The sequence below is a fragment of the Pelodiscus sinensis genome, chromosome 6 (assembly GCF_049634645.1).
Source record: "Pelodiscus sinensis isolate JC-2024 chromosome 6, ASM4963464v1, whole genome shotgun sequence".
Classification (NCBI taxonomy): domain Eukaryota; kingdom Metazoa; phylum Chordata; order Testudines; family Trionychidae; genus Pelodiscus; species Pelodiscus sinensis.
This window is the reverse complement of record NC_134716.1, coordinates 74,605,835-74,633,400: the sequence shown is the minus strand read 5'-3', so window position 1 is coordinate 74,633,400 and position 27,566 is coordinate 74,605,835. Positions and strand designations below refer to the sequence as shown.

Sequence of the window (27,566 nt, the reverse complement as noted above, 5' to 3'; positions counted from 1 at the left end):
CCATTGGTATTCCAACTGGAATGTATTGTAGATCATCAATACTTCTGGGCTGCTACGTGTAGCAGTATGTAGAATTTCATCCTTTTGGATGTATGCTACACCACTTGCTTCCAGAGAAATGTGAAGTGTTCAAACCATTTCCTCCAGTTCTCTGCCAGGTTCCCTTCCATTATTTAATCAAGCATGTGTTACTGTGTTTCATCATTTCATGTCATCAAAATGTATTCCTTCCATACCCACAACTGAGATTAATGGACTCAAATAAAATTCAGCCCTGATACAAATTCATTCTTGATTGCTATTTAATTTTGGAAGTGGATAGTAAGGTTGCCTCTTGGCCAAATCATGTCCTCATAAAAATGACTTCTATTTTTTTACCCGCTTAAATAATTTTTTTAAAAAGTGCTTGAAGTCTGCTATTAGGAAACATATATACATTCTCTGCATATGTTTGGATATAAATTTCAAAAAGTCTCTAAGTGACTTGGAAGGCTAAGTTCCATGAGTCACTTTCGAAAATGGAGCATAGGCTCCTAAGTCACGTAGGCACATCTGAAATGTGTACCTCTAATCACACAATTACATGGGATGGTAAAAGAAGTAACATTTGGTAAAAGAATGCTAACATTGTAATAGCATTCATATTACATGGTCAGATAATACAATAATTATTACATATTTTGTGAAATTGTTAAATTATTTAAATATGAATCTTTAATTTGAAATCTTAACTTTCACTCTGCACTCTTACTCTGCACTCCATTGCAAATTTTAAACAGTCCTGATGATATTTTAATGTTCTGAAATGTGTGAAATAAGAGGAATTGATCAAGCTAATATTCTTTCTGAAGAAAGGCAAAATGTTCAGGGCTTACACATTTATTGATAGCAATGGGAACAACAGAAAAAAAATCTGAAGCTTCAAAAAGGAAGCAGGCACTTCACCAAAATAAGACACAACCGTAAAGACTCTGCAAAGTATGCAATCTAAATACAATACAACACAAGGTGGCAGTATCAACAGACAAAAAAGGAGAAAGGAGTAGGAGGAGGAATCAGAGAGGAAAGTACAGTGTGACAATAATAGGATAACGCAGATATTAATTGAGCAGAGACATGTAAACATTTAGAGGTTTTTGCTGTGCTATTTGGCCAATTTTACCTTCCCCTAACTTTTCATAGGGAAAATATTTGTTTAGGATGGATCTGAATTAGTGTGGGATTTACCATGGCAGTGCAATGGCGACGTGCTATTCCATACATGAGGAACAGTATGGCAGAAGGCACAAATATTTGAGAGATGAAGATGAAGAAATATTGAGATTGGCATAACTTGCAGAAGTCAAGTCATGGGGCTATATACATGTCCGAGGGATTTTTAAAGACATTTAAATTAGTGGTGCAGAACAATGGCAAAACAGTGGAATGACTTAAATGAGGAGGTGACAGACTATAAAGGCTTTGACAGCAGCATCTTGAATTAACTTGTCTCAGGAAGAAGTTGCTGCTTATTTGACACAGGAAATAATTAGGATGAGGTAAGTCATTTTGCAGTTGAGACGAAGAAGGGATAGTTGTTTCCTCTTTTGTTCCTCCACATCTATGAATCAGTGTAAAAAAAAAAAAAAATTAAGGAATTATTATAAATCACAAACAATGAAATTTTCTTTTTAATTTTTTTCCACAGTAATGCTACCACGATAATTCAACATAGAAAATGTGAGCTATCTGTGTGTTTGGAATGTTTAGATTTTATTTGGGCTATACAGAAGTCAGATCTTAGTTGGCAAAAAACTATTCCATGGGTGGAAGAAACACATTACGATTTAAGATGTGTGTAGATATGGTTAGGGTTAAATGACATTTGGTTACAAAACTTCAGCCAGATACTTGATTTTGTTGTTATAACTTCAGATACCATTTTTTAAGTTGTAACAATAGGTCCCCCTAGTGGATAAGAGAGAATAAATTTTGTCTTGCTTGAAAATTTCTTCTTGCCACTACACCAATCTTGATTATCAGGTCAAAACCCTTTCTCTCCCACTTGCACAAAATGAATGGAGGGGAATGTTTAATTAATACTTGCAAAGCTTGTTGATAATGTAAAGCATTTTGTAAGTATATGTACTTTTTACTGAATTGGCTTATTAAGCAATCATGTCACCACCCCAGCGTGGTATCTAATAGTGATGAAACTACCTATTAAACATATAACATCAATTACCAAAAATATTTATCAAAAGAAAATAATTTTACTGGTGTAAAATTTGTGTAATAGATAAGCATTATGTTTTTGCAAAAATGAGTCGACTTCATAATTTAGTTTTGAATAGCACTTTCCAGTGTCATGATATTCAAGGCATTTCACGTAGTAATGAATTAGACATTGGTAATTCAGTGACTGCATTTGGCAAACATAGTGGCCACTATAAACAGCTATATCTAGTTCATGCACATTAGAACCAGCTTCATCAGGGAAGGACATCATGACCAGGAGATTAGGAGTTCTCTTTAGCTTTTCTAAAGAACTATTTGATTCCCACTAGGATAGATACCTAGGAAGTGATATTAGTATAGTGTTTCTTCTGAAGGACAAAATTTCTAATACTACTATTCTTCACCTCAACATGAACAACATTCCATATGAATCCAAGCCCTGGAGTGGAGCCTTATCGCACATCATTGTGACCTATGTGTCCTATCTTTACTGGTTTTTCAAATCTCCTTTAAACCAAATAAGGATCAACTTCATTAACTAGCAGTTTAACAAATTTAAAGGGTTTTTCAAACCCACACCTGCCTTTATTGCTTATATACAGCAGGTGTTTTGCGCTGTACTTTTTCCATTCACTGGTATGGCAGTTTATGATTTCAGCTTGTTTTGTTCTGTATATACTCCAGTAAACAGTAAAACAGCTTTAATATTTTATCACCATATTTCAACCAAAATTGGCACTAAGTCCATGATAACAAAGGCAGTTGGTACATCTACATTTTAGAGGTCATGGAGGGCCTGTTAAATAACTTTCTCTCCTAAATCTGTTTACCTTCCCTAGCACAATCCTTAGGCCCTATGTTATATCAATATTCCTTCCAGAAGGCAGAAAGAAAAGATTTGTCAAGACCCGACAACAGCATGCCTAAACCAGAGAGAGCTGGGAAATGCAACATCGAGTGCTCCGAGACCCTGCCAATCCAAGACACTTACCCAAACTCAGACTCCTAAATGGTAATGCATGTACTTTCTGGTCACAGACCTCCAGTTTGGTTTGGTCACACAAACAGAGAAATTGCCTTATCAAAAACTAATTTAAGTACAAAACTGATACAATAATTGATCCTGAAATAACGAACTTTTATTCAGAAAAACACCTCTGCAGAACAGTCAAGCTTATTTTTTTAACTATTTTTCTGATGGCTAACAGAAAATTCATCACCTGTTAAGAATAGTCCTTTCTCACTAAAGCCATTCTCTAAATAATCCTATTTAAAAGCATGTTGGTGAGGAATAAACAGAGGTAGAATTAACCTTCTATCTGCCAAGAAAGCAGCGCTTACTCTTCTGCTAGAACCACAGTAATTCTGTGGCTTTCAGGATAATAGTTACATTCTACCATCTTGGCTTTGAATTTCTTGCAATCAAGAACAAATTAGGAAGTATCTGTTTCTAGCCATGCCCTTTGCACACCTGAAGCAAAAGGGGGGTGGAGTAGGGTTGCCAGATGGTCCCCCAAAAAATACCGGACATACAGTATTTTGGTCAAGCAAAAAAAACCCAAACACAGGCTACAAATTTTTTACAAGCCAAAAAAAAAAAAAAAACCACACCACAGGATAATAAGTACTTCCTCTCACACCCACTCCCCCCCCCCCCTTCTGATGGGCCCAGACTGGTGATTGCGGTCCCACCTCCCAGCTGGGACTCCCAGCCACTCCCCCCACCACACCTAGGCTTCTGATATGCCAAGAGTGGCGATCGCAGCCCTGCCTCCCAGCCTGGGAGTCCCAGCTGGGAGGCGGGGCCGTGATGGGCACTGGGAGCCTGTGATTGTGCAGAAGCTTGGTGGGGGCGGGGGAGTCTCAGCCACGCCCCCTGCCCCCACCAGGCTTCTGTGCAATCACAGGCTCCCACCTTCCAGCCACACCCCCCGCCTATGCCAGGCTTCCTTCCGGTGCGCAGCCAGAAAAATCAGAGAATACTGGACATTGCACATGTCTGGTATTCTGATTATTTTTTTTTTTAACCGGACAGAGTGCAAATACTGGACACCTGGCAACCCTAGGTGGGGGAGGAGTAGAAATTGCATGTGGCATTCCAAATGGATGCCTGTAAAATGAGACCTCACTTAGGCTACATCTACACTGTTTTGTTTTTTGTGGAAGAGGAAATGCAAATGAAGTGCTCATTTGCAAATCTTGCACTCATTTGCATATTTTCTTCCAATCCTTTTTGCAGAAGTTTTGTGGGGAAACCGCCCCCCCCCCCCCCCAGTGTACATGAGGCCATTTTTCGGAAAAAAACCTTGTGCAAGATCCTATAAACCTCATTTTTTGAGGAATAAGGGATCTTGCTCAAAAGGGGTTTTTTCCGAAAAATGGCCCCATGTACACTGCGTCTTTTCAAAAAACAACTTCCTCAAAAAGAATCAGAAGAGAATATGCAAATGAGTGAGTTTTGCAAATGAGCACTTCATTTGCATTTCCTCTTCCACAAAAAACAGTGTAGATGTAGCATTAGTGTTAGACACATTCTAAAATTATCACTTCCTACAGCTGATTAATTACCAGTGTGATCCATCTTTGACTATGTCTACACTACAGAGTTTTTTTGGAAAAAAGGCCATTTTTACAAAAAAAAAAAAAAAAAAAAAAACTCGTGGAGCGTCCACACTTCAAGCGCGTTTTTGCGCAAAATACAGAGGGGTTTTTCCGGCATAGGTATTTCTCATTCTACAAGGAAGAACACCTTTTAGCAAAAGCGCTCTTTCACAAAAAGGTGTGTGGGGACAGGGAGGAGAGGTTCTTTTGTACAAAAAGAGGAAAGAAGAAAAAGGACAAGTGCCCTGGGGGCCATTCTGTGCATAGCAATCAGAGCTTACTTTCGAGAGAGCACCAATGCAGTCTGGACGCTCTCTTTCGCAAAAGTTTTTTCGATGCGCTTTTGCAGTGTGGACACACTCTTGCTCAGGAAGTTTGTGCTGAAGATCTCTTCTAATAAAAGCTTCTTGCACAAGATGCCTGCAGTCTAGATGTAGCCTCTGATACAGTTCTGCCATGCTAACATGGTATGGACTTGCTAAGAGATCTTTCTTACTCCTTTTGATACCATACATGAAGAAAGGGGGTGGGAGAAGAATACTGAATATATTGAGAGAACAAGTAGGCCAACTGACAAGAAAAAAAATTGAGATGCTGCCCCCTCCCCCAACCAAAAACAATACAGCAGATGTGGAGGTGCTAATAACTAGACACCTATAAAACCTTTGGCACTAGTGACCTGAGAGTAATGGTGGTGCTGTAGCATCAAGAAAACCCAGCAGAAACTGCACCAGTAATACCAAGGCAAAGAAAAAGTATTGAGAAAGACAGACAGGTAGAGAAGTGCTTAAATGATATAAAGTAACAACTAGTTGCGCTGGAATGAAAGCACCAAGAACAGGCACTGAAATACCTGGGGAAGGAGGGGCAGCAAAGTGTCAAGCTACCACTGGGTATCACAAGAGTCGGCAATAAGCTGCTTGAAGCTCCCATTGATTGCAGATCCCCATTCCTGGCCAACAGAAGCTTCCAAGCAACTGTACCTGCGACGGTGCAGGGAAAGAAAGTGTTGGCGGCCTGCCAGGAGCTAACCCTGGTGAACTGCATCCAGCCATGGACTGGTTATTACCCATTGCTGGTGTATTATACTCACCAGCACACTATCATTTCTTCATTTGCACTCTTCAATAGGTCAGCATCTGAGAGTCCTGAAGAGACAACAGCAACAGTAATAAAAATAGTAATTGTGTGTGCGCGGGGGGGGGGCAGGGTCAAACTTTTAGTTTCTATAGGTTAAGCCCACTTCACGTACTAGGGGTTCCTTGCATCCTTGCACTTCGAACTATCATCACAAGTTCCCTATGTGTTATCTTCCCCTCCCCTCTATTTCAGTCACTCCGTACATCTTCCTCACCTCCTCTAGGATGAAGCTCAATAAGGACAAATGCAAGTACTCCACTCCACTTAGGAAGAAACAATCAGTTTCACACATACAGAATGAAAAGTGACTAAGGAGTCATAGTGGACCACAGGCTAAATATAAGATAACAGTGTGAGACTGATGCAAAAAAAGCAAACATGATTCTGGGATCCATTAACAGGAGTGTTGTAAGTAAGACATGAGAAGTCATTCTGCAGTCTGCAAACTATGCAGCACGTTGGTGTAGAATGCCCAACACGAAAATATATTGGCTCACTGGAGGATATCCACAATCTAACCAGCGGCGCTGTTCGCTGACTGGAGAGTTTGGATGTCCAACTTTGATGAAGAAATACAGCACTGAACACGATATTTGAAAGAAGTTGGAGTATTGTGTTCAGTTCTGGGCACATTTCAAGAAAGATGTGGAGAAACTGGAGAAGGTCCAGGGAAGAGCAACAAAAATGATTAAAGGTCTAGAAAACATGAGCTATGAGACAAGGCTGAAGGAATTGGGCTTGTTTGGTTTGGAAAAGAGAAAACAGAGAGAACATGATAGATACCTGAAAACTACTAAAAGGGTGTCACGGGGGGCGGGGAGGGAAGGAATTGTTCTCTTTGGGCTCTGATGATAGGACAAGAAGCCATGAGCTTAAACAGCAGCAAGTGAGGTTTAGGTTGAACATTAGGAAAAACTTCCTGTCAGGGTGATTAAACACTCAAATAAGTTACCTAGGGAAGTTGTAGAATCTTCATCACTGGAGTTAAGATCAGGTTAGACAGACATCTATCAGGGATGATTCTAGACCAGCCGTGGCCAACCTGCAGCTTGCGAGCCACATGCGGCACTTCCAGTTCTAGTATTCTATGATTCTATCATGCTAGATCCCTCATTTCCTCCTCTGCCACATGCCATGAGCTCTGTCCCATCTTCCCCCATCATCTGCCTCAATTCCTGTAACTCCAAGGAACATCCTTTCTTCCCCCAAACAGATATGGAGCTGTGTGGGGGAGTCCCCAAATTCCACTATCCCTCTATCAGGGTATCATTCTCTCTCAAAAATCAAAGACTCTCTGTGCTCCCCCTTCTAGTATCCATCAATCTATCCCTCTGACAGTCTTTGTGCTCCCAATTTGCCCTTTCTCCCACGCCAGTGCCAACAGCTTGAGCACTTCAATTCCTCATTACCAGATTTACCCAATTTTTCTCCCTATACAAGGGGCTTTGTTCCCTCTCATCCCCTCCTCTTCTCCCATTTCCTCTGCTATGGACCCTGTGTCTGTCCTTTTCCTTGCTGATCCCCAGCATCTTTCTTCCACCCTGCTTTGAAGGGACTGCAGGCAGCTGGTGTCCCCCACCATGGAGCAGGTTCCGAAAAGATAGAGTGGCAGGAAGGAATGGCTCAAGCCTCCAATCTGCCTTGTTTCCCTTTCTCTGGCTGAACATCCCCCACCATTCCACCTGTTAGGTGGCTCTCAAACGGAAAACAAATTATTTTCCTTCTGATTAGGGGCATAGTAGATCCTCAGAGTTAAACACCAAAATTAACAGACTAGTTAACCTCTTTTGAAACCTCATTTGGAACCAGAAGTACACAATCAGGTACCAGTAGGGGGGGCAGGAAGCAAATACAGTACTGGATTAAACTACTAAAAATAAAAAAAAATTAAATTGTTTTTGTAAAAAACTGCAGAGGTGCATGAAGCTGTGGCTCTTCTAAACAAATATAGGGCACCACTTGTTCCTCAATTTCCCCTTATGAATTTTGAGAAAAATCAAAAAACCAAAACGTTTTGCCTAGAAATCTTGGAATCAATACCAAAATGATGGCCTCTTACTAAATGTGTCACCACACATTCAGAAGGAATGGAACTTATCACTGAAAATGCCTTACCAAAGTAAGTTCAGGTCTTTTTTCGAAAGACCACTATAGACATAGTTTTAGTGAAGTGCTTTTTCAGTAATAATGATAAAGAACAATTCAATCCACCTAACATTGGCATCTATACAGGGAAAAAAAAAAAAAAAAAAAAAAAAAAAAGAACCAGTTTCTAGAGGCCAGGAATTCCAAAGATTAAACAGGCTTACACATGCAGTGGATATTTTAGTGGGCGCTTCATAGGGAAAAATTTATGTGCGGTGAAGAGCATTTTTGTTCCTTTTAAACAATATCAGATATTGCAGCTTCAGCCATTGAGCAAAACAACCAAACTGGTATGTGGATGATCCCAAACTAATAGAATTCCTCTGAAGAATGCTCGTTTACTTAAAAAGTCATGACTTTTTTTAAAAGTCAGAACCTCCATGCAATGGAGGTGCAACTATGAATATCCAGCACAAGAATCTACTCTAAGTCTTGAATATGCTTTGTCAAAAGTAACAAGTTAAGTCACAGTACAATTCAGTTTGGGATTAAAACAAAAAACCAAGGCTTTCAACTACCAATAATAAAAGAACATTTTATTAAAAGTGGAAGCTTGTCATCAAAACTTTATCAAAACTAAGGCCATAGCTAATTCTAACAAAGTCAACTTCAGAAGATTTGTATAATATGATTTAATTTAGAAATTTTATACAAAGCTATTTTACAAATGAATACTCAAACATGTCAAACTTAACACTGTTCACTCTAAAATGTATTGTTACAAATTACTGAAATATCAGCACATAAAATGTACATTTATTTTGGTCCTTTGAGGAAAATAATTTTTTGCATGGGTCCAACTACAGAAATAAATGGAACCATAAGATAGCAACTGCAATGTTAACAGCCAATAAACCTCTTTTTTTGCTGCAGAGTTTGCTTTCTTGTAACGTCACACGTCTCCAGTCATAATAGCAACAAACTCCTCCTGATTGACTGTGATAAGAGACAAAAGGTAGACAAACAGAGGTATTAATGAAAAAATATTGTATGTACATACTGCATTCTTGTTTTGAAAGCTTCCTCATTCATATTCTTAGGCTCTGATTCAATGCTTATTGAAGTTAATAAACAGGTATATTGCAGAGCTTGCTGTGAAATCTCCCTTGGAGCAGGCCCACTCCCTGGGAGGAGACTTCATTGAGTGTAACCAATACCATTAACTGATAAGCATCCTCTTATTGGATAAACAGTCATTTACACTCAAGCACTCCTAATGCAAACTTGGTATAATAAACTCACTCCCTTCGATTCAGACAAATTGCAAGTAGGGATATTAGCAACTAGTCAACTAACCGATAGGGAGGAGCTTATTGGTTAGTACTATCGACTAGTCACATCCCCACAGCTGCGGCTCTGCATTTTACAGCACAGGGAATCTGGCTCTCAGAAACATTGGGTCAGACCCTATTCCGCAGGTCTCTTAGGACTCAGCATACAACCCTCTCCCCTCCCAGTTGCCACTCTGAATTTTACAGCACAGAGAAGTTTGGCTTCCCTGTGCTGTAAAATGCAGAGGCAGCTGGGGAGGTTATGCTGTGAACCAGCAAGAACCAGACAGTGCGCTGGAACTGACTACTTTTATTGACTAATTGAGTAGTTGATAAAAAACAAAAAAAAACTCTCAACTACTTGGTTAGTAAATTAATTGCATTTTAACATCCCTAGTTGCAAGTACTATCTTTTCACTTCTCCTGGGGATTCACAGAGCATGGCAAGAGTTCCAGCGTTGGTAAATAAAGCCTGAGGAAGGCGTGCGCGCAAGAAGCAGCTACAGGTATAAACATACCAGGTGTGTGGTGCTAAACAGAACACCAATTAATAGATTTTTTTTTTTAAGAATGGCAATTAACAGTGTCATTTTGCTTAACAGAACTAAAAGAAACACAAAACCTTAAAGGTAAATGGAGTAATAGATAAACAGTATGCTTTCCATCTTTCACATGCATTCCTGTACAGGCAGTCCCCGAATTACGCGGATCCGACTTATGTCGGATCCGCAGATACAAACGGGGATTTTCTTGCCCCGGAGGACTGGAGTGGCGGGACGCCTGGTCCCGCCGCCCGCCTCCTCCGGGGCGAGAAAAGCTGCTCCTCGTCTCCCTGGTCTGCTGCGGGAGCCAGCAGACCAGGGAGACGCTGAACAAAGCCGCGCAGGACCCAGGGCCGGACCCCCGGCGCTTCCGGCTGATCTGGAAGCGCCGCGGGTCTGGCCCTGGGTCCTCCACCGCTTTGCTCCGCGTCTCTCTGGTCTGCTGGGGGGGACGCAGCCAGTGCCCCCCTAAGCAGACCAGGGAGATGTGGAGCAAAGCCCCTGTGGTAGAACAGGTGGGGCGCTGCCGGTAAGTCCCACAGCACCGCTCCTTGGCGCTACTGGACCAACCCGGCAGCACCCCAGCAACTCTGCCCCAGGAGTCCTGATTCAGCCGCTGCTGATCAGTTTCAGCAGTGGCTGAATCAGGACGCCTGGGGCAGAGCAGCTGGGGTGCTGCCGGGTTGGTCCAGTAGCGCCGAGGAGCGGCCGCGCTACTGGACCAACCCAGCAGCACCCGAGCTGCTCTGCCCCAGGCGTCCCCAAGTTAGCCGCTGCTGAAACTGACCAGCGGCTGACTACAGGAAGCCCGAGGCAGAGTTGCTCTGCCCCGGGCTTCCTGGAATCAGCTGCTGATCAGTTTCAGCAGCTGACTTGGGGACGCCTGGGGTTCTTAAGTTGAATCTGTATGTAAGTCAGAACTGGTGTCCAGATTCAGCGGCTGAATCTGGATGCCAGTTCTGACTTACATACAGATTCAACTTAAGAACAAACCTACAGTCCCTATCTTGTACGTAACCCGGGGACTGCCTGTACTTGAATATCTAGTGAGACGAATGAATGGTTCAGTGGATAATAGAAAATGGAGACTTTCATGGCTAGGTCATTGTTTTGAATTCAGAAATGTCAGCAGTGACCCAAAGTAGTTACAACTCAATAATCTTCACTAAATAAATTGGTGGTCTCCATTCAATTCCTATTTACATCGTGTCCACATAACAAGTTACCATCACAACTGGTACCCCTGATGGCAACTTCGACAGAAAGGCCAAGGACTTAATATGCTTGCAGACTAAATTATTCTCTCAATCTTAAAAATCCTCTTTTCAAAGAGTGATAGAAATGTAGCCGTGTTAGTATGGTGTAGCTGAAACAAAATACAGGACTATGTAGCACTTTAAAGACTAACAAGATGGTTTATTAGGTGATGAGCTTTCATGGGCCAGACCTACTTCCTCAGATCAAATACTGGAAGAAAATAGTCACAACCATATATACCAAAAGGATACATTTTTTTTAATTGTATCCTTTGGTATATATGGTTGTGACTATTTTCTTCCACTATTTGATCTGAAGAAGTGGGTCTGGCCCACGAAAGCTCATCACCTAATAAACCTTCTTGTTAGTCTTTAAAGTGCTACATAGTCCTGTATTTCTTTTCAAAGAAGCATTGAGGTCAACTGTGAAGATGCTGTGGGGAAGAAAGTCAAGGAAGAGGGAAGCTTTGCATTTACAACTTCATGTGCAGCACCTATTAGAAGGATAATTTGAGGATTTCAGCCCACAGAACTATCAAAGTTGCAATTTTTGAGTACCAAATGTACTTAAACTTCAAGGAAATCACAGGACTTTTGTATTTTATTACAGTTATAGTATTTAAAGATATTCTCAAAAGAAAGTACCCGAGAAGAGTAGCAATCATTATGATGAAGAAAACTAGCTACCACCATTACTGGTTTTCTACTGATAATAGAATGTGTTCACATAGTCTATTTATTTTCCCAATTCAGTTAAGTATTTCTTGATTTGTGTGGAAAGGACTACAATGTAGTTCAATTCAAGTGGCATAATGAAGTTCCATGTTTGACTCAAATTCCAATTTCAACTGCACCTTAACTAGAATTCTAATATACCAAGATTGATCTGGAGTTACCAGTAATCACGTTTAAACAAGAAAGAACCAACCTTAACTTTCAAGTTCCAAATGTTTTTGCAGAATTTAAATAAATAATAGTAATCACTGCTATTAATTTCTTGTCAACTGAGCATGTGTTCTGCAATGTCATTTAAAAGGCAAACAAAGAATGTAAACACTGCCTGCTTTCTAATCACTTCTCAAATCAGAACACATTTTAAGTTAAGAATGGGACAAAAATAACAAAGCAAATTAAAATAACTAGGCAAAATGAGTTTCGTTTTGTTCAGTCCAATACTTACTTTCTCCATCTCCATCTTTATCAAATTCTTCAATCATAGCCCGCAGTTCTTCATCACTCATGTTTTCACCCAGTTCTCTAGCAACACGACGTAAATTTCTCAAGCTTATTTTACCTGAGTCGTCATCATCAAATAATTTGAATGCTTTGAGTATCTCTTCTTGTGGATCTCTGTCTAATATCCAGTCTGTCACTAATATAAGGAAAATATCATTTATTTAAAAAATGGCAATTTCACAATGTCCCAGTTCAACTTTCTAAGTGAAGTTAATACTTTTCCTAAAATTCTGGCTTCTAAAATTAATTCACCTGTTCAGATTTCTCTTAGCTTTCAATCAGGCATTTTAAATTGACAATTAAAGGCTTAAACATTGGCATTTCTAGTTAGTTATAACAGTTTTTGTGCTGTTGCACAGTTCCTAAGTTCAGATATGTTAATACCCCAGACTCATCTTTGTTTCATGCATTTCAATGAATTTGTGTCAACACTAAATTTTAGGATTGGGCCAGAGAGGAATCTCTCTTCAAATACTGCCTCCTGTGAAGACAAGATGTCCAATTTGGATATTAAATATTTGCTGTATTTCAGTGGAAAGGCATCAGCTGAGGCACTGCATAGCTAGAGCAGCATTATTACAAAGCAAAAAAGAATCAGTCTGTAAGAGTCCTATTAAGCCAATAGCTTAAGAGGACAGTGAACCACTCTGAATCAATCTTTCTTTTTACATTTTCTAGCAAAAAGGCCTTAATGATTACTTCCCAATATCTACATTTTCAGGACGTATTTTATATTAGAGGAAGCAACAGTTAAAGATAAAAATCAACAACTAAGGAGGTGCTCAAACACTAACATGAGGCACATGGTATACCTAGCTTAGATAGACAAGAGTGTGTTTCACTCCCTGAATATTTATTTATAAGCATACATTCTTATGTATAGACTAATAATATTCAGGGAGTGAAAAGCTCGGGCATACAATGTAAAAAGAAATATAAAAGTTGAGGGTAGAGAGTCATTGGATGTATACTTTGATAGCACTTTACATTTTTTTTTAGTTTAGTTCAATATACTTATGCTTAGTTTATTTATATTCTTGCTTACTTTATTCTTTTCTATTTTCCCCATATATCTTTCTCACTGTGGCACATCCAGCTACACTACAGGTTGACAAGCACTTTAACCTCATTTGTGCTTTTGATATATAGATCTTTCTCACAGCACCTGTCTGTAGGAGACTTAAGCCATGTCTACACAGAGAGAAGGTCGAATTTAGTAAGGTCGATTTTTAAGCAACCGATTTTGCAAAGTCAAAGGTGCATGTCCCTACGGTGCACATCTGATGTAGTACAAAGTTGCGCATCCCCAGTAGGGTGGCTACTGTTGACTTTGAGAGCGATGCACTGCGGGGTAAACTGCAATGGATACTTCTTGATGTGCTTTTGGGCATTAAAGAGAAGGTCTAACTAGGTTAGACATCAGCAAACACAACATTCCCTTTGTGGTGGCAGCCTGCTATGCAGGGAAATGTGCAGTCCGATCCAACAAGTGACTCCAGGAAATGTGGAGGACTTTGCCACGCTGGGGTTCCCCTGTAGTAGGGTGACAGATGGAATACACATCCCCATCTTGGAACCTGACCACTTTGGCAAGTAGTACATAAACTGTAAGGGGGTACTTCTCAATGGTGCTGGTGGGTCCCAATTTTTCACCGTCATCAATGTGGGATGGTCAAGAAAGGTGAATGACATGAGCATCTTTACCTACTATTACGTTGGAAATCTGCAACTTTCCCACCAGACCAGAAAATTATAATCAGACACACTGAAATGCCAACAAAGATTCCTGGTGATCCAGCCTATCCCTTGCTCCTATGGCTCATGAAGCTGCACAGGCAGCTTGGATCACAGTAAGAAGCAATTCAACTAAAGGCTAAGCAAGTGCAGAATGGTGCTAAAATCCTCTTTTGGGGCTTTAAAGGGAAGGTTTAACTAGGTTCGACTTCAGCGAATGCAACATTCCCATTGCGGTGGCATATATGTGCTCCATAATATTTGTGAAAGCAAGGGGGAAAATGTATGTCAGGGTGGAATGCAGAGGCATGGATTCTGAGCAGCCAGATACCAGGGCAATAGGAGGGCATAGCGGGGGACAATGCAAATCAGAGAAGCTTTGAAATATAGTTTTATGAATGACCAGTTTTAAGAATCCTTCATGTTGCTCTCAACAAGAGCCCCTGCATCAGTGTGTTTGCCTGTAATGCCCACATTCCTTCAATACAAATAATAAAGAGACTATTGTTCAGAAATCATGTGTTTTTTATTGAGGAAACATAGCAGGGACAGAAAAGGAGTCGAGGGTGGGAGCTTTGGGGGCAAGGGGAGAACGATCACAATAGAGAGAGAGCCCTTTGCTTCGTGATGCATCCCTGGGGGTTCAGTGTGAGGCTGCCCTTGACTCCCCCTTTCCCCTCTACCCTGTGTTCTAGGGCCCCTGGGAGGAGGCAACACTGATCTGCAAGGGCTGGAGGGGCCACCATGCGGTCCATCACATCCACTATGGATGACACACTCTCCTGGTGCCTACTTCCCATTCCCTGCAAACTCTCCTTTCCTCATGCTCACATCACCTTCAGCAGCGCATTCCTCCATTCATTTACATACTCCCTGTCCAAGTTGGCAGATTGCCTTTGCTTCTTGAACATCTCTTCCCTAGTCCATTTTTGCTTGTGAATTTGTGCCAGGTGGACAGATGGTAGGGCCGGAGGAATGTGCTGCAAGCTCACTGCTGTAACAAAAAGTGAAGGGCTGACTTTACAAGAGAGACACTGTAGAGTGTAAAGCCTAATCTATTAGAATAAAATGAAGGTCTGTCTAAAGACAACAGGGATGTGTTATGTACAAGGCCTCAGTTATGTTTTTAGGCAGCCACTTTGCAGCAGATACATTTCAAAGTTCTTAGGGTAGCACCTAGCCTCAGTTCAGTGGCACGCATGGTAAAGGAGAGTCCAGGCATGAGCCTGTGGGTTCCGGGCATGACAGCAGAGTAGGAAAAGGGCTCACGTGATGCTCATGTGTCGAGCGCTTCCCCTCTAGCTTGCTGGGAGAGTGCAACTTTCCTTTTCCACAGAAGCAAATGGGCAGGAAGGGGGAGGTTGTCCAGGTGTGTCAGCAGAACAGCAAAGAAGCTCAAGCCATGCTTCACTGGGGATGAGAAAACAGAGGTTTACTGCAGAGACATCAGCTAATAGCTTCCCTTGCTTCATCCAGATTGCCATGTGAGACAAGATATTCATCTTCTCCAATCATACAGATGATAGGGAACAAATGCTGACAATGTGGCCAGAAATCTGGAACTTATGCTACAATGATGCTAGACCACTTGCTGCTTGGATTGGTGTTCAAAGGTGTCCTACCATGGAGGATGAAATAAGGCAGGCCTTGTGAGGAGGATTAAAGAGTTCCTCCTTGGGATCAGTGCCCAACTGTGAGATGTCCTGGGAGAAGAGGATTATTTCCAATATTATAAAAAATTCTTGGCTCTCTGACCTCTATTGTCCCGCTCACCTGCTGATCATTCTCCTCCTCCACTCTATCCTCCACACTGCTGCCTCAGTGTCTTGGGAGGAATCCATGGACTGGCTAGGGAAGCTGGTCAGGTCCCCTCACAAAGATCACAGTTGCTCGCAGAAGCAGTGTTTTTGTGGCAATGCTCCAGACCGTCTGCTTGTCTCCTTTGTCTTCTGATTGAACTGTTTCAGCTCCTTTATTTTCGCTTGGCACTGCTGGGTATCCCTGGTGTTTCCTTTTTCCATTTCCTTTGTGATCTTGGCATAGATGTGTGTTACTTTTGCTGGTTTGTAGTTCTGAGAGAACAGATTGCTCTTCCCACACAGCAATGAGGTCCAGGATTTCCTGCATGCTCCATGCTGGAGCTCAAATGCAATCCTGCGAAGTCATGAAGCTCAAAGGCATGGAACTCATGGTCAGGTGTGCTGCTCACGTGTGTTACATACGCTGAGATCTGCACACCATGCTGGTCACACAGGAAACAAAATTCAAGTTTTCCCGAGTCTTTCCCTGTTCACCTGGAGAGAAGTAAAGTTCAAAGTTGTGACCAGAGCAGTCACTGTGGAACACCTCTGAGGCCAAGAACACCTATTTTCACAGCACTATGTCTGCACTACTGGAAAGTCGGCCATGCAAGATAAAATTTAGCAGTTACTCCTCATGAAAGCAGAAGTACAGAAATCAACTTTAACAGCCTTTAAAGTCAATCGAAGGGACTTGGTAGTCTAAACTCATTGTTTAGAAAATTAACCTATTGTGGCTAAGTTTGACTTAAACTCCCAGTGTAGACCAGGCCTGAGGCTTGTCTACATTAAGCAGCTTTTAGCAACAAAGCTGTGTCAACACAGACTTGTTGCTAAAAGTTGGTGCACGTGAATGCTGTCTGTCAACACTTTTGTCAACAAAATACTTCTAACCCTCATGAGTGACTTTCACTTAGTTGGCAGGAGAGCATTCCTACTGACAAAGCAGAATTCATACTTGCACTTGTCGTGACAAAACTTTAGATATTCAGAGGGTGGGGAATTTTTAAACACTCATGAACGACAAAAGAACTGGCAGTAAACTGCAATGTAGACATATCCTACACATACCCAGCCATAATCTGTTTCAGACTGATATGTTGGGAAAAGCTCTACTATGAGTGTATAGATTGATGGTCTTGTTTCAAATTTTTGTGGAATCCTCTTGATACTGAGAGAGAAGCAGTTGGGCACTAAAAAGGATGAGTATCTAAATGAGAGGTACAATACAAACTTCAAAAAAACCAAAAAACAGTAAGAGTAATTAATCATTTGAGTAAATTACCAAAGGTCAGGTGGATGCTCCATTACTAGTGATGGGAACAAGTCAACTAGTCGCTCCCTGCCCCCCCCCCCCCCCCCTTGCTGCCTCTATCAGACTCCCCAGCTGACCCTGGGCTCCCTGTGGCACTGCCGCTTTGAACCACTGCAGGGAGTATGGTGCCAGCAAGGGACTACTTGTGTCCCCCACTGGCCCCATGCTCTCTTACAGCACTTTTGCCTTTGAAGTGTAGCAACAGCCCTGGGAATGTTGCTACAGCCCAAAGGCGGAAGCTCCCTTATTGACTAATAGAACAGTCAATGCAAATTGCAAATTCAATTAGCCAATTCATTGAAATTTTACATCTCTATCCATGACTTGAAATTTTTAAATTAAGATTGGATGTTTTTCTAAAAGCTATGCTCTATTTGAAACAGGAATAAAGTCAGACTAGTCCTTCATTCTGTTATACAAAAGGTGATCAAAATTGCCCCTTCTGGTTTTATAATCTGTGGAAAAAAAGCTTTGACCTCACATACACTCACAGTATATTGAGGAGGCTTTTACTAAATAAAACATTATGTTAATCCAGGAAGGCTTAATCAATCCTGATTATTTTTATCAAATCCATGTGTCAGTCCTATACCAGAGAGAAATGCAAGACAAAATAATATGTCATGTCAAAATATTTTTCTAATAATTGCTTCACCCACTTCTGGAACCAGAGAAAATATCTTTACACTCTTTGTACCTGCTAAGTCTTGTATTACAGGACTTGTTATTTATGACTTTCAATAAGCAACTATAAATACTTCCTCCCTGTTGGGGCTTACAGAACCATGAGGAACTTGTTATTATTTATAGATGGAATGAAATGTCTGGTTTAGTGAACTTGACAGGAAAAAAATAGATCTAAGCTCACAAATTTATTATGGCTATGCAGCAAAATTTGAGTTAATTGATTCTGCTTTAAAATAATTATGTACAGAGGCATTATATTATCCAAATCATCTTAGCTGTCCTTTGACTAGGGATGTTACTAGGTAACCGTTTCACTGGGTACTTGTTAACTGGGAGCAGTCCTGCATGCCGCCCAGGGCTGCTGGTTCCCAGACCACGTGGGCTGGGAGCAGCCAGGCTGGAGGAGCCCAGCCTGCTGTGGGGACCATTCCACCCCAACCCCAGCATGCATGGGCTACTCCCACCATCCTCTTTAATCGATTAAATTCGTTTGACCAATTAAACAGGATTTTACATCCCTACCTTTGACCATAACAAATTAAGATTTACTTATCTAAAGAGCATGTTGAAACATTTACCTTTTTTGAAATTTACATATTTTGTACTTGATTGTATAAGCCAAAATATATAAAGAACATAAGAATGGCCATACTGGGTCAGACCAAAGTTTCATCTAGCCCAGTATCCTGTCTTTTGACAGTGATCAATGCTAGTTGCCCAGAGGAAATAGGTAATCATCAAGTGATCCATCCCATCACCCATTCCCAGCTCTGTTTTTTTAATGTGGTTCATTCCGAAGTTTAAGCTAGTAAACAACTTTTGGTATGTAGTGAAGGTGATTAAGGTGTACTTCTTCTATAAGAAAACAATGTGGCTCAACTAATTTTACTGTGCTGTAAATTCTTGGATGAGAATTGTCCTTCCTGTATCTCACATTCTCCCACTCATTCCAGTTTGTTCAGCTAGATGAAGTATCCCGTACCAGTGAAGTAGTAAGAGCCAAGTCATTTTCACCAGAGCAGAATGACTCAGTTTAGAGATGAATTCAGACAAGAACATCATGCTGAAAATGGTGCTGTCCAGCTGAGCTGCTTCATGGCCTCTCAAAACAGGAATAGGGACAGAAGAAGAGAGATTGGTTGAACATAAGAGATAAGAAGAGGAAAAAAAAAACAGGAAAGCACATACATGAGAAGAGAAATTCCATCTCACCAGAAGCAACACCAGTCAGGCAAAAAATACTTCCTCCAAAAATAAATTCATATCTATATATACTATAAAGAGTAGGGAGGTATGAATCAATGTACTTAAGTTAGGAAAAATGAAAAAAGCCCCAAAACCATGTAAGAGAGAGAGAGAAAAAGAAAGTTAGCAATAAAGTTTCTTAAACATTTCCTTTTGGCAAATCAAGAAACCTATTAAAAGTTTATTAAAGTGAACAACTTCTGTTAAGATATATTTCCCCCCCCCCTTGAATCAACTGCAATGACAGTATCATATACCAGAGTTACAAACTGAAGCATCAACCACATGCCTCCTGTGGAGCCGGAAGTAAGCAATCAGGCAACAGTAGAGACAAAAACAAAACAAAACAAAAAAAAGCAACAGTACACTACTATGCTAAACTACTAAAAAAGGTTCAGAGGGGAGGCGAGTTAGTCTGTAACTGGAAAAAACTCAAACAACGACCTAGACTATTGGCTGTTCTTAAGTTTTTACTAAAAAAAGGGAAAACTTAAAAAAATGGACAAAGTAAAGAACTTAAGAGGGTTAAAAGCAGCATTTTTCTTTTGCATAGTAAATCTTAAAAGCTGTAATAAGTCAATGTTAAGTTGTAGACTTTTGAAAGACCCATACTGTTTTGTTCAGTTACAAACAACCTGTTTCCAAGGTGTTCATAACTCTGAGGTTCTACTGTACTACTCTGTTCTGCACTTATTTCTTTAAGGATTTGTACATTTTTCAGTGCCCAACTACTTTTTTTCTTCCACATCACTGACTAGAATCCTACAAAATTCACAAAACAGCCATGTCTATGCTTCTGTAAAGCAGAGTTTTCCCTAAACATCATTTTAACCCCAAAGAGACTAGGGCTATGTACACTTCTAGTCTCATAGACTGGTGCTGTTGGAAAGCTCTACAAATAAAAAACACAAATGAGAACCAGCTGTGTTTTTAATAGTTTACTGCTGCTAGAAATGCCATGAAGAGACATATTCAAAGTGAAAATGGAAGGGAGCAAGATAAAACAATAAAAGGAACACACACACACACACACACACGTACACGTGAAGGGCTACCGAAAAAAAGTAAGTCCTAGTAAGAGTGTCCCTTAAACAAGGAATCTCTAAAAAGAGTATTGGGGAAAAAATTATTCTTCTCTACTTACACCAGTCAACACAATAAGTAAAGCCCAATTTTTGTTCAATAATACTGTTAAGAAATGGACCAGGACAAGCTGCAGACTCCACATTAATACCATTTCTTATAACTAAGTTTCCCCAACCAACTTTCAATATATACTTAAAATCATATACATACCAACTTCATTGAAGTCTTCAAAGGTGATTTTGCCTGTTGCATCTCTATCATAATCTTTAAGTATTTTTAATACGTCAGCTTTCTTTACATCAAAACCCAAAGCTCTCATTGCCACCTTTTGGAATAAAACAGATGTACAACAATATACCATCTTCAAAATATATATTGGACAGTTCTCTTTTTACATAAGTTAGTATCTTAGCCAAGATAAAATGTGGATGATTGGAGAAAAACAGACTTCAATACAGGCAGTCCCCGGGTTACGTACAAGATAGGGACTGTAGGTTTGTTCTTAAGTTGAATCTGTATGTAAGTCGGAACTGGCGTCAGCCGCTGCTGAAACTGATCAGTTTCAACCGCGGCTGAATCTGGACGCCAGTTCTGACTTACATACAGATTCAACTTAAGAAACCCAGGCGTCCCCAAGTCAGCTGCTGCTGAAACTGATCAGCGACTGATTCCAGGAAGCCTGGGGCAGAGCAACTCTGCCTCGGGCTTCCTGTAGTCAGCCGCTGGTCAGTTTCAGCAGCGGCTGACTTGGGGACGCCTGGGGCAGAGCAGCTGGGCGCTACTGGAGCAACCTTGGCGCTACTGGAGCAACCCAGCAGCACCCCAGCTGCTCTGCTTCAGGAGTCCTGATTCAGCCGCTGCTGAAACTGACCAGCAGCAGCTGAATCAGGACTCCTGGGGCAGACCAGCTGGGGTGCTGCCAGGTTGGTCCGGAGCGGCGCTGCGGGACCAACCCAGCAGCCCCCAGCTGCTCTACCCCAGAGGTATGCAAGAAAAGCCTGGTCTGCTGGGAGGGGGGGGGGGCACTAGCTGCACCCTCCCTCCCCCAGCAGACCAGGGAGACGGGGGTGGCGGGACTCCCAAGTCCTCCACGGCTTTGCTCCGTCTCCCTGGTCTGCTGACCTGGGAGACGGGGAGCAAAGCATTGGAGCACGCCCGCAGCGGGACAGCCCGGGCGCGCTTGAGCTGTCCCCCTAAGGGCGTGCTCCGCAGCTTTGCTCCCCGTCTCCCTGGTCTGCAACCCCTCCGCAGCTTTGCAAAGCCTCGGGGGAAGCCGGCGGCGGGACAGCCTAGGCGCCCCTGGGTTGCCCGAGCCCCTCTGTGGCTATGCTCCGCGTCTTCCTGGTCTGTAGACCAGGGAGACGTGGAGCAGCTTTTTTTGCCCCGGAGTACACGGGCGGCGGGACCGCTAGGTCCCGCAGTCAGTGTCCTCCAGGGCGAGAAAAGCCCCGTTCGTAACTGCGGATCCGACATAAGTCGGATCCACGTAAGTCGGGGACTGCCTGTACATACAATCATAAATAAAACAAAGTGTTCTCAAATTAGTACTTATAAAAGACTACAAAGTGAAGCCAAAATATGTAAAATGTCATGCTTTTAGAGATTTTATAACATGTGCTAAATACATCTAGTGGGTAAGTTGATTGTTTTCCCTTAAGAGGACTGAGTTGCTTTCATAAATTAAGAGGGAAATGTTAAACTGTATTCTTTTATTGCAACTGTGAACATTTGTAAGAACAGTCTATAGCTAAATTAAGAATTTTGGCATTCACTCAAACACATTTGTCAAATCCATTCCCACTTATATACATCCAAATTCTACTGAAGATAAGGGTTATACAGGAAAGGGAGCTGCTTGGTCTTCTACGCCTTTATTCTCCAATTGTCATATCTTCAGAACCAACGCATAGAAGTCAAGTCACATAGCTAATCTATACAACTATTGAACCATTTCTGAAGTAACAACGGGGATACAAGTACTTCCTGTGAATCCTAACTGTACTGGCCAGAGGTATAAAACATCCACTCTCCACCAAAAGTCCCCAGTTCTCCTCCACCTTCAGAAGACCTGAAGTTTCTGAGTTTTGAAACAGATGTGGAGAGGAGTTATCATTTCTATACAGAGAACACAAGTTACATAAAATAAACAGTCTTCACAAAGCCGCTATGGTTATGTCTACACTCCAGGGAACACGTCTGCTCTTCCGCTTTTTTTTGTGGCGCTCTTTCAAAAGCCCTGTCTTTCTCCTCCCATGAGGAAGAACAGCTCTTCCAAAAGAAGAGGCTTTTCTGAAATTTGGCCCAGTGTAGAAGAGCCAAATTTCAGAAAAGCCTCTTCCAAAAAAGCTATTGGAAAAAAGCTACGCAAATTGCGGAGTGCAATTTGCATACCTTTTTCCGATACAGCACTGTAGTGTAGACATAGCCTATGAGTCCAACTAGCTATTTCCTCCTAGAGAAGCCCAACTAGTTACATAATAAAAAAAGCACTGCCTTCCCGAAAGCAAAATTCTGTATCCAGAAAATACTGATTCATAAAAATGTGCACCAACTTCCATTATCATCCCTACAATTTCCAAGAAGGGGGACTGGCTAACAGAGGTTGCAACTTTAAACTTCTCCTAGTTGTAGAGATGACCATCTGGATGAAGGCCTGTAGCAAGAGGGGAAAACAGAGAAAGATTCCCAATACCCTTACATAAGTTTAGAACACTAAATTTGAGTCCCATGGGTCAACACGTTCGCTGTTAAGAGGTTCCAGTTAGCAAATCCTGGTCCTAACTCCACAGTTCTTAATTTGCATCTTTCATGTAAACAAGTTCCTTTAAAAGACACACACACACACACACACACACACACACACACACAACCGATTACTATGATACAGCAAGAACTCTACATTTATTGTGCAACTATGGAGATCAGGTTGATTTCACTAGACTCTCCTACTTTGTTCTACTCAACCTGGAAAATCCCAGATCTGCAACTGTATAGCTACAGTTCCCTGTTGAAGGGATAAACTAATTTTTTTGCCAATTTTAGTGCTTCAACCATCTATGAGATAGTTGGGACTGAGACCCCAGTTATGCAGAATCCACATATTATGCCACTAATATGGGAGGGGAAGGACTGTGCATGACTATTTGGGTCTCACTCAAAATCCAGTCACTTTTGAAATGTAACCACTCCTTCACCAATGTAGGCGTGTCTAAATGTGAGCTGAGCTCTTTTAAAAATATAGGCCATCAAAACGTAAGTACAAAACAGAAGTTACCTTTAACTCATGATAATCTATTGCTTTATCTTTGTCTGTGTCAAACAACTCAAAAGCATCTTTAATTTCTTGCTTCTGTTCTTCAGTCAGTTCTCTTTTTTTCTTCCTTTTGGTTTTGTCTACTGCAAGATCATTCCTACAAGTTAGAGAAAATAAACTATTGTAAATAATTACTACTGATAGAATATCATCTTTAAAACATTTTACAATTATAAATAAGGGCTCGTCTAGACTACATTTCTCTGTCGAAAGAGGAATGTAAATAAGCCCGATCAAAAGTGCAAATGAAGCAGAGATTTAAATATCCCATGCTTCATTTGCGTCTGATTGCTGTTTCAAAAAAAGGGGTTTTCAAAAGTGAAACCACACTCTAGACGGGTTCTTTTTGGGGGCGAGGGAACCCTTTTTCAAAAGAACCTGTACTCCTGAAAAAATGAGTATGGGCTCGTTTGAAAAAGTTATTTTTTTCCCCGAAAGAGGAATGTAGTCTAGACAAGCCCTAACATACCGACATATTCAGGAAGTAGGTAGATATTCTACCCATTTTGCACAATGAGCAAAAGGAGGAAGAGAGGCTCAAGTGACTTGCCCAATCGCAAAGAGAGATACATTGGTACAGCCAGAATTGTTTATTTATAAAAACTTGTAATATAGGCCATACCTCTAGTGTTCTAATACATACAGTATCCAAAAAACTAAACATCTAATGATTTTCCCATACAACTTGACATCTGACCACCCTAAATCCCCCATTCCAACTCTTCCAAATGCCCAAGAGAAACAAACAAGGAAGATTTACTGAGCATCCGGAATACTGACAAATCTGGCAAACGAAGTGGGACAGTGAACACCAGATTGGAATAACCATGGCAGGAAATGTCTTGTTAGTAGCTTCTCCCACATAATCATAAATACCTGTTTTCACACAGCTAGAGAAGCAGTCTCTCAGGTCTGAAACCATTTCTTTAACAGGCAGTCCTTAGATTTAAGATGCAATTGGTTCCTTAAAATCTGAGTTACAAAATTATCACAACTCAAAACCACAATCCACTTGATTGTGGAACTGAGCATCGGAAAGTCGAAACAAGTCAATTCAGGAACATTCTAAGGGCCTTCTATCATGAGCCAAACGTTGTAAATTGAAGACTACCTATATGTATTTATATTTATAAAAGATACCCACCCAATGCTCTAGGTACCCTTTCAGCTATTAAAATTACAGTATCAATATATTAGTAAACAAACTGCCATAAAACTTCACTTGTATTATGCTCCAAAATAGCAAATGGCACTCCAAAGAAATGCATAAAAGTAGCCATGTTCAGGTTAAAACTTTAAAATCCTAATCTCTGCTGGAAAGGAACTAAATAGTTAGTGAAGATGGTGCAGTGAGTTTCATAAGCTCAAACTAAACTCCTATATGCAGAAACCCCATTTTGCATTAGCTTCAACTTTATAATGATCTTAAGATGTAGCATTATGGAGAATGTATTATAGTTGTATCACTGCAGACCGTCAGATACTTGGCATGGTACAAGATGAAGCACAGTAGAAAGAGGATAGTCAGGAGAAAAAAAAAATAAGGGGAGGTGGAACTGGTGACCAATATGGTGTGCTGGTCTCAACCATGTCTTCAAAAGGCTGGCTTAGGTGATGAGGCCCCTTAGGGTGGCCTGAGGCCTGGCCCAAAATTGACAGTTTCCTTTTACCACTGCAGTTCCTTCTCCTACAGCTACCCTAACAGCTCTGCTGTGAAAAACAACTGCTGAGGATGCAGGCAGAAGTGCCTTTGCTTTTAAGCTGGCACCCACATAGCCGACTGACCCTCCCCCTCTCACAGAGGCAGTAGCACAGGGAGGCACGTGGGAACTGGTGCTCAGGGAGAACCAGCTTAAAACTGATTAATTACTAGTCAAGTAGTCAAGGGAAATTCCATGGACTACTTAACAAGTAAATTAATTGTTATTTAGCATCCTTACTTCGGTGTGCAGGAGGGAGCTGCCACGGAGCAGGCTCTGGACAGGAGGTAGGGTGCAGGAGCAAGTTGGTGGTTCTGGACCATTCTGCATTTGCCTCGATTCCTGGCCAATGGAGGAAGGGGAAAAAGCCTGCAGTTGAGTGCAGGGACAGAGTTTTTCTTAACTACTGGCAATGAATGTGGATCTAGCCCAGGGAGGGGCAATGGTAGAGCACAGATCCACCTCCCCTTCCATCTCTTCCTGGCCAGGGAGAGCTGTCCCAGAATGCAGCGCTTTCGTAATCCTGTCTGGCTTCTTCCCACAGCAAGAAGCTGGGGGTCTTAAAGCTCAGAAAATGTAGTTGTACCTGTGCAAATATATATACACAAGAAAAACCAAGGTTTGCACCAATGAAACTCACCTTGCACTCTTACTATGTTTAGCTGCTGAAGAATTTATGTAGGATTTATGTACTCTAGCCATTGACATTTTTTTTATTTCAGCCTCTCGGCTTCTAAATTTAAGAATGAACTAAAACAGCTCACAGTTAGCTACAGAAGGTGGACTTGGAAAGGATGTTTAGAGCCATCCTTCATAGATTCTACTCTAAAACCAAAAGGGACCACTGTAATCATCTAGTCTGACCACTTATATATCATGGGCCATAGAACTCTCAAAAAAATAATTCTCCGAGCATCTATTTAGGAAAAAGATCAAATTTGATTTAAAAATAGTCAGTGATAGACTATCTACCATGACACCTGGGAAACTGACCCAATTTTACCCACTTCTTCTGCTGCAGGGTAGGTCTGTAAAAGGTTAACTGTGTAACTGTATGGAAACCGATGCTTATTGGTTAGCCATTTAAATGGTTTTACATTCCTAATGTATAGTACTATTTACTGTGCCGATAGTATGTGAAATGCCGACAGATAAGATATCTTAACACTAGATTCTGGATTTATTTTTGATGCCTTACCTGTTCTCGCCAGCAAAAGCAATTTATTCAAAGCCATTCCAAAGTTATGGCTATTTAAAACTAAATGTGTTTTAACAATGAAGTATTCAAAACAAAACAGTTCCAAAAAAAATCTGAATTGTATGGGTCTCGCACATAAACAGGGCAACACCCCTCATTAAATAACAGTCTGTAGAGATTAAGGGGCAGTCTGTCCATGAAGTCTGCATTAATCTTCTCGCAGGATCATCCTGAGCGGCTAAATCTTAGCTAATCTTAATGACTATTGCTCGGGGGCGGTTCCTGTCAGATGAAGACGGGGCAGGACACCGAGCGTGCAGGAGGAGGGCTGCAAGTCACCTAGCTGCTGCCATGCTCCTCGTCAGGCGCTCTGCTCGGCATCCAGCAGGACCCTGGGATTCTTTACTTCCTTGAAATGGGCAGGAGCCCTGCAAAGCCCTAAGCCCACGTCTCGTCGGAGGGGCACTGCCCTGACACAAGGAAAGGCTGCAGCAGACAACAGCTAGCGACAAAGGACAGAGCTGGGACTCCAGCGCCCCAGTATAGGGCCGGGGGAGGGGCACCAAGCCGCCCCCCCAGTGAGCAACAGCGGCTTTTCTCGTAGCCCCCCCCCGCTTTAGCCCACTGGGCCCGCGCGCCCCGCAGCCCGCAAGATGAGGCCTGGGGCCAGACTCCAGCGCCTCTCTCCGCCCGTACAGACCTGAAAGCCAAACTCATGGTTGCGTCCCCACCCCCGGCCGGACTGGGCTTCCCCCGCCGCCACCGGCACTGGACACCAGCAAGGGCGCCGCTCTAGCTCCCCTTGGAAACACGATACAATGCAGTCACTAGTAGCGGTGCTCCCTTCTGTCGCTAAGCTAACTGGCTGAGCACCCGCTTCCTCCCGCCCTCCTCTCTATCGTACCCTCTTATTGGTTAAAATGCTTGCCAGCCAATGTGACTGCCCGCCTTCTATTTAGTTTGGTTGAGGTACGCAGCTTCCGTTTTTACCCAGAATGCCCCAGGGCTTTGCATTGGCGAAGGGACGATTAAATTTCAAAAGCGGTGGGAAATGGGGAGAGTCCCGGATGTATCTTGGAGA

At 41.8% G+C, this 27,566-nt stretch overlaps 1 protein-coding gene across 2 annotated transcripts; it reads right to left on the bottom strand.

Annotated features, from left to right (window-relative positions):
• Positions 1-863: 863 nt before the first annotated feature.
• Positions 864-27,358, bottom strand: CETN3 (centrin 3). Of its 2 annotated transcripts, XM_025189307.2 has the most exons (6): positions 27,186-27,358; positions 23,549-23,684; positions 20,485-20,599; positions 5,912-5,966; positions 5,672-5,801; positions 864-1,600 (listed from the first exon to the last, which is right to left on the bottom strand). In XM_025189307.2, the coding sequence occupies exons 1-5, from the start codon at positions 27,200-27,202 to the stop codon at positions 5,702-5,704; spliced, it is 423 nt and encodes a 140-aa protein (XP_025045092.1). In that variant the 5' UTR covers positions 27,203-27,358; the 3' UTR covers positions 864-1,600; positions 5,672-5,701. The 2 variants fall into 2 exon arrangements, with proteins under 2 accessions (XP_025045092.1, XP_014433706.1); XM_014578220.3 differs by lacking the exons at positions 864-1,600; positions 5,672-5,801; positions 5,912-5,966 and adding exons at positions 8,619-9,039; positions 12,353-12,544 and having other exon boundaries at positions 27,186-27,343.
• Between the last annotated feature and the right edge of the window lie 208 nt (positions 27,359-27,566).

What these genes read in the sequence shown, in the direction of transcription:
- CETN3 (XM_014578220.3), bottom strand. An exon ending in TAGATTATCATGAGTTAAAG is followed by an intron (nt 20,600 to 23,548) that starts GTAACTTCTGTT and finishes TTATTCCAAAAG; the next exon opens with GTGGCAATGAGAGCTTTGGG. An exon ending in TGAAGACTTCAATGAAGTTG is followed by an intron (nt 12,545 to 20,484) that starts GTATGTATATGA and finishes TCCTTATATTAG; the next exon opens with TGACAGACTGGATATTAGAC.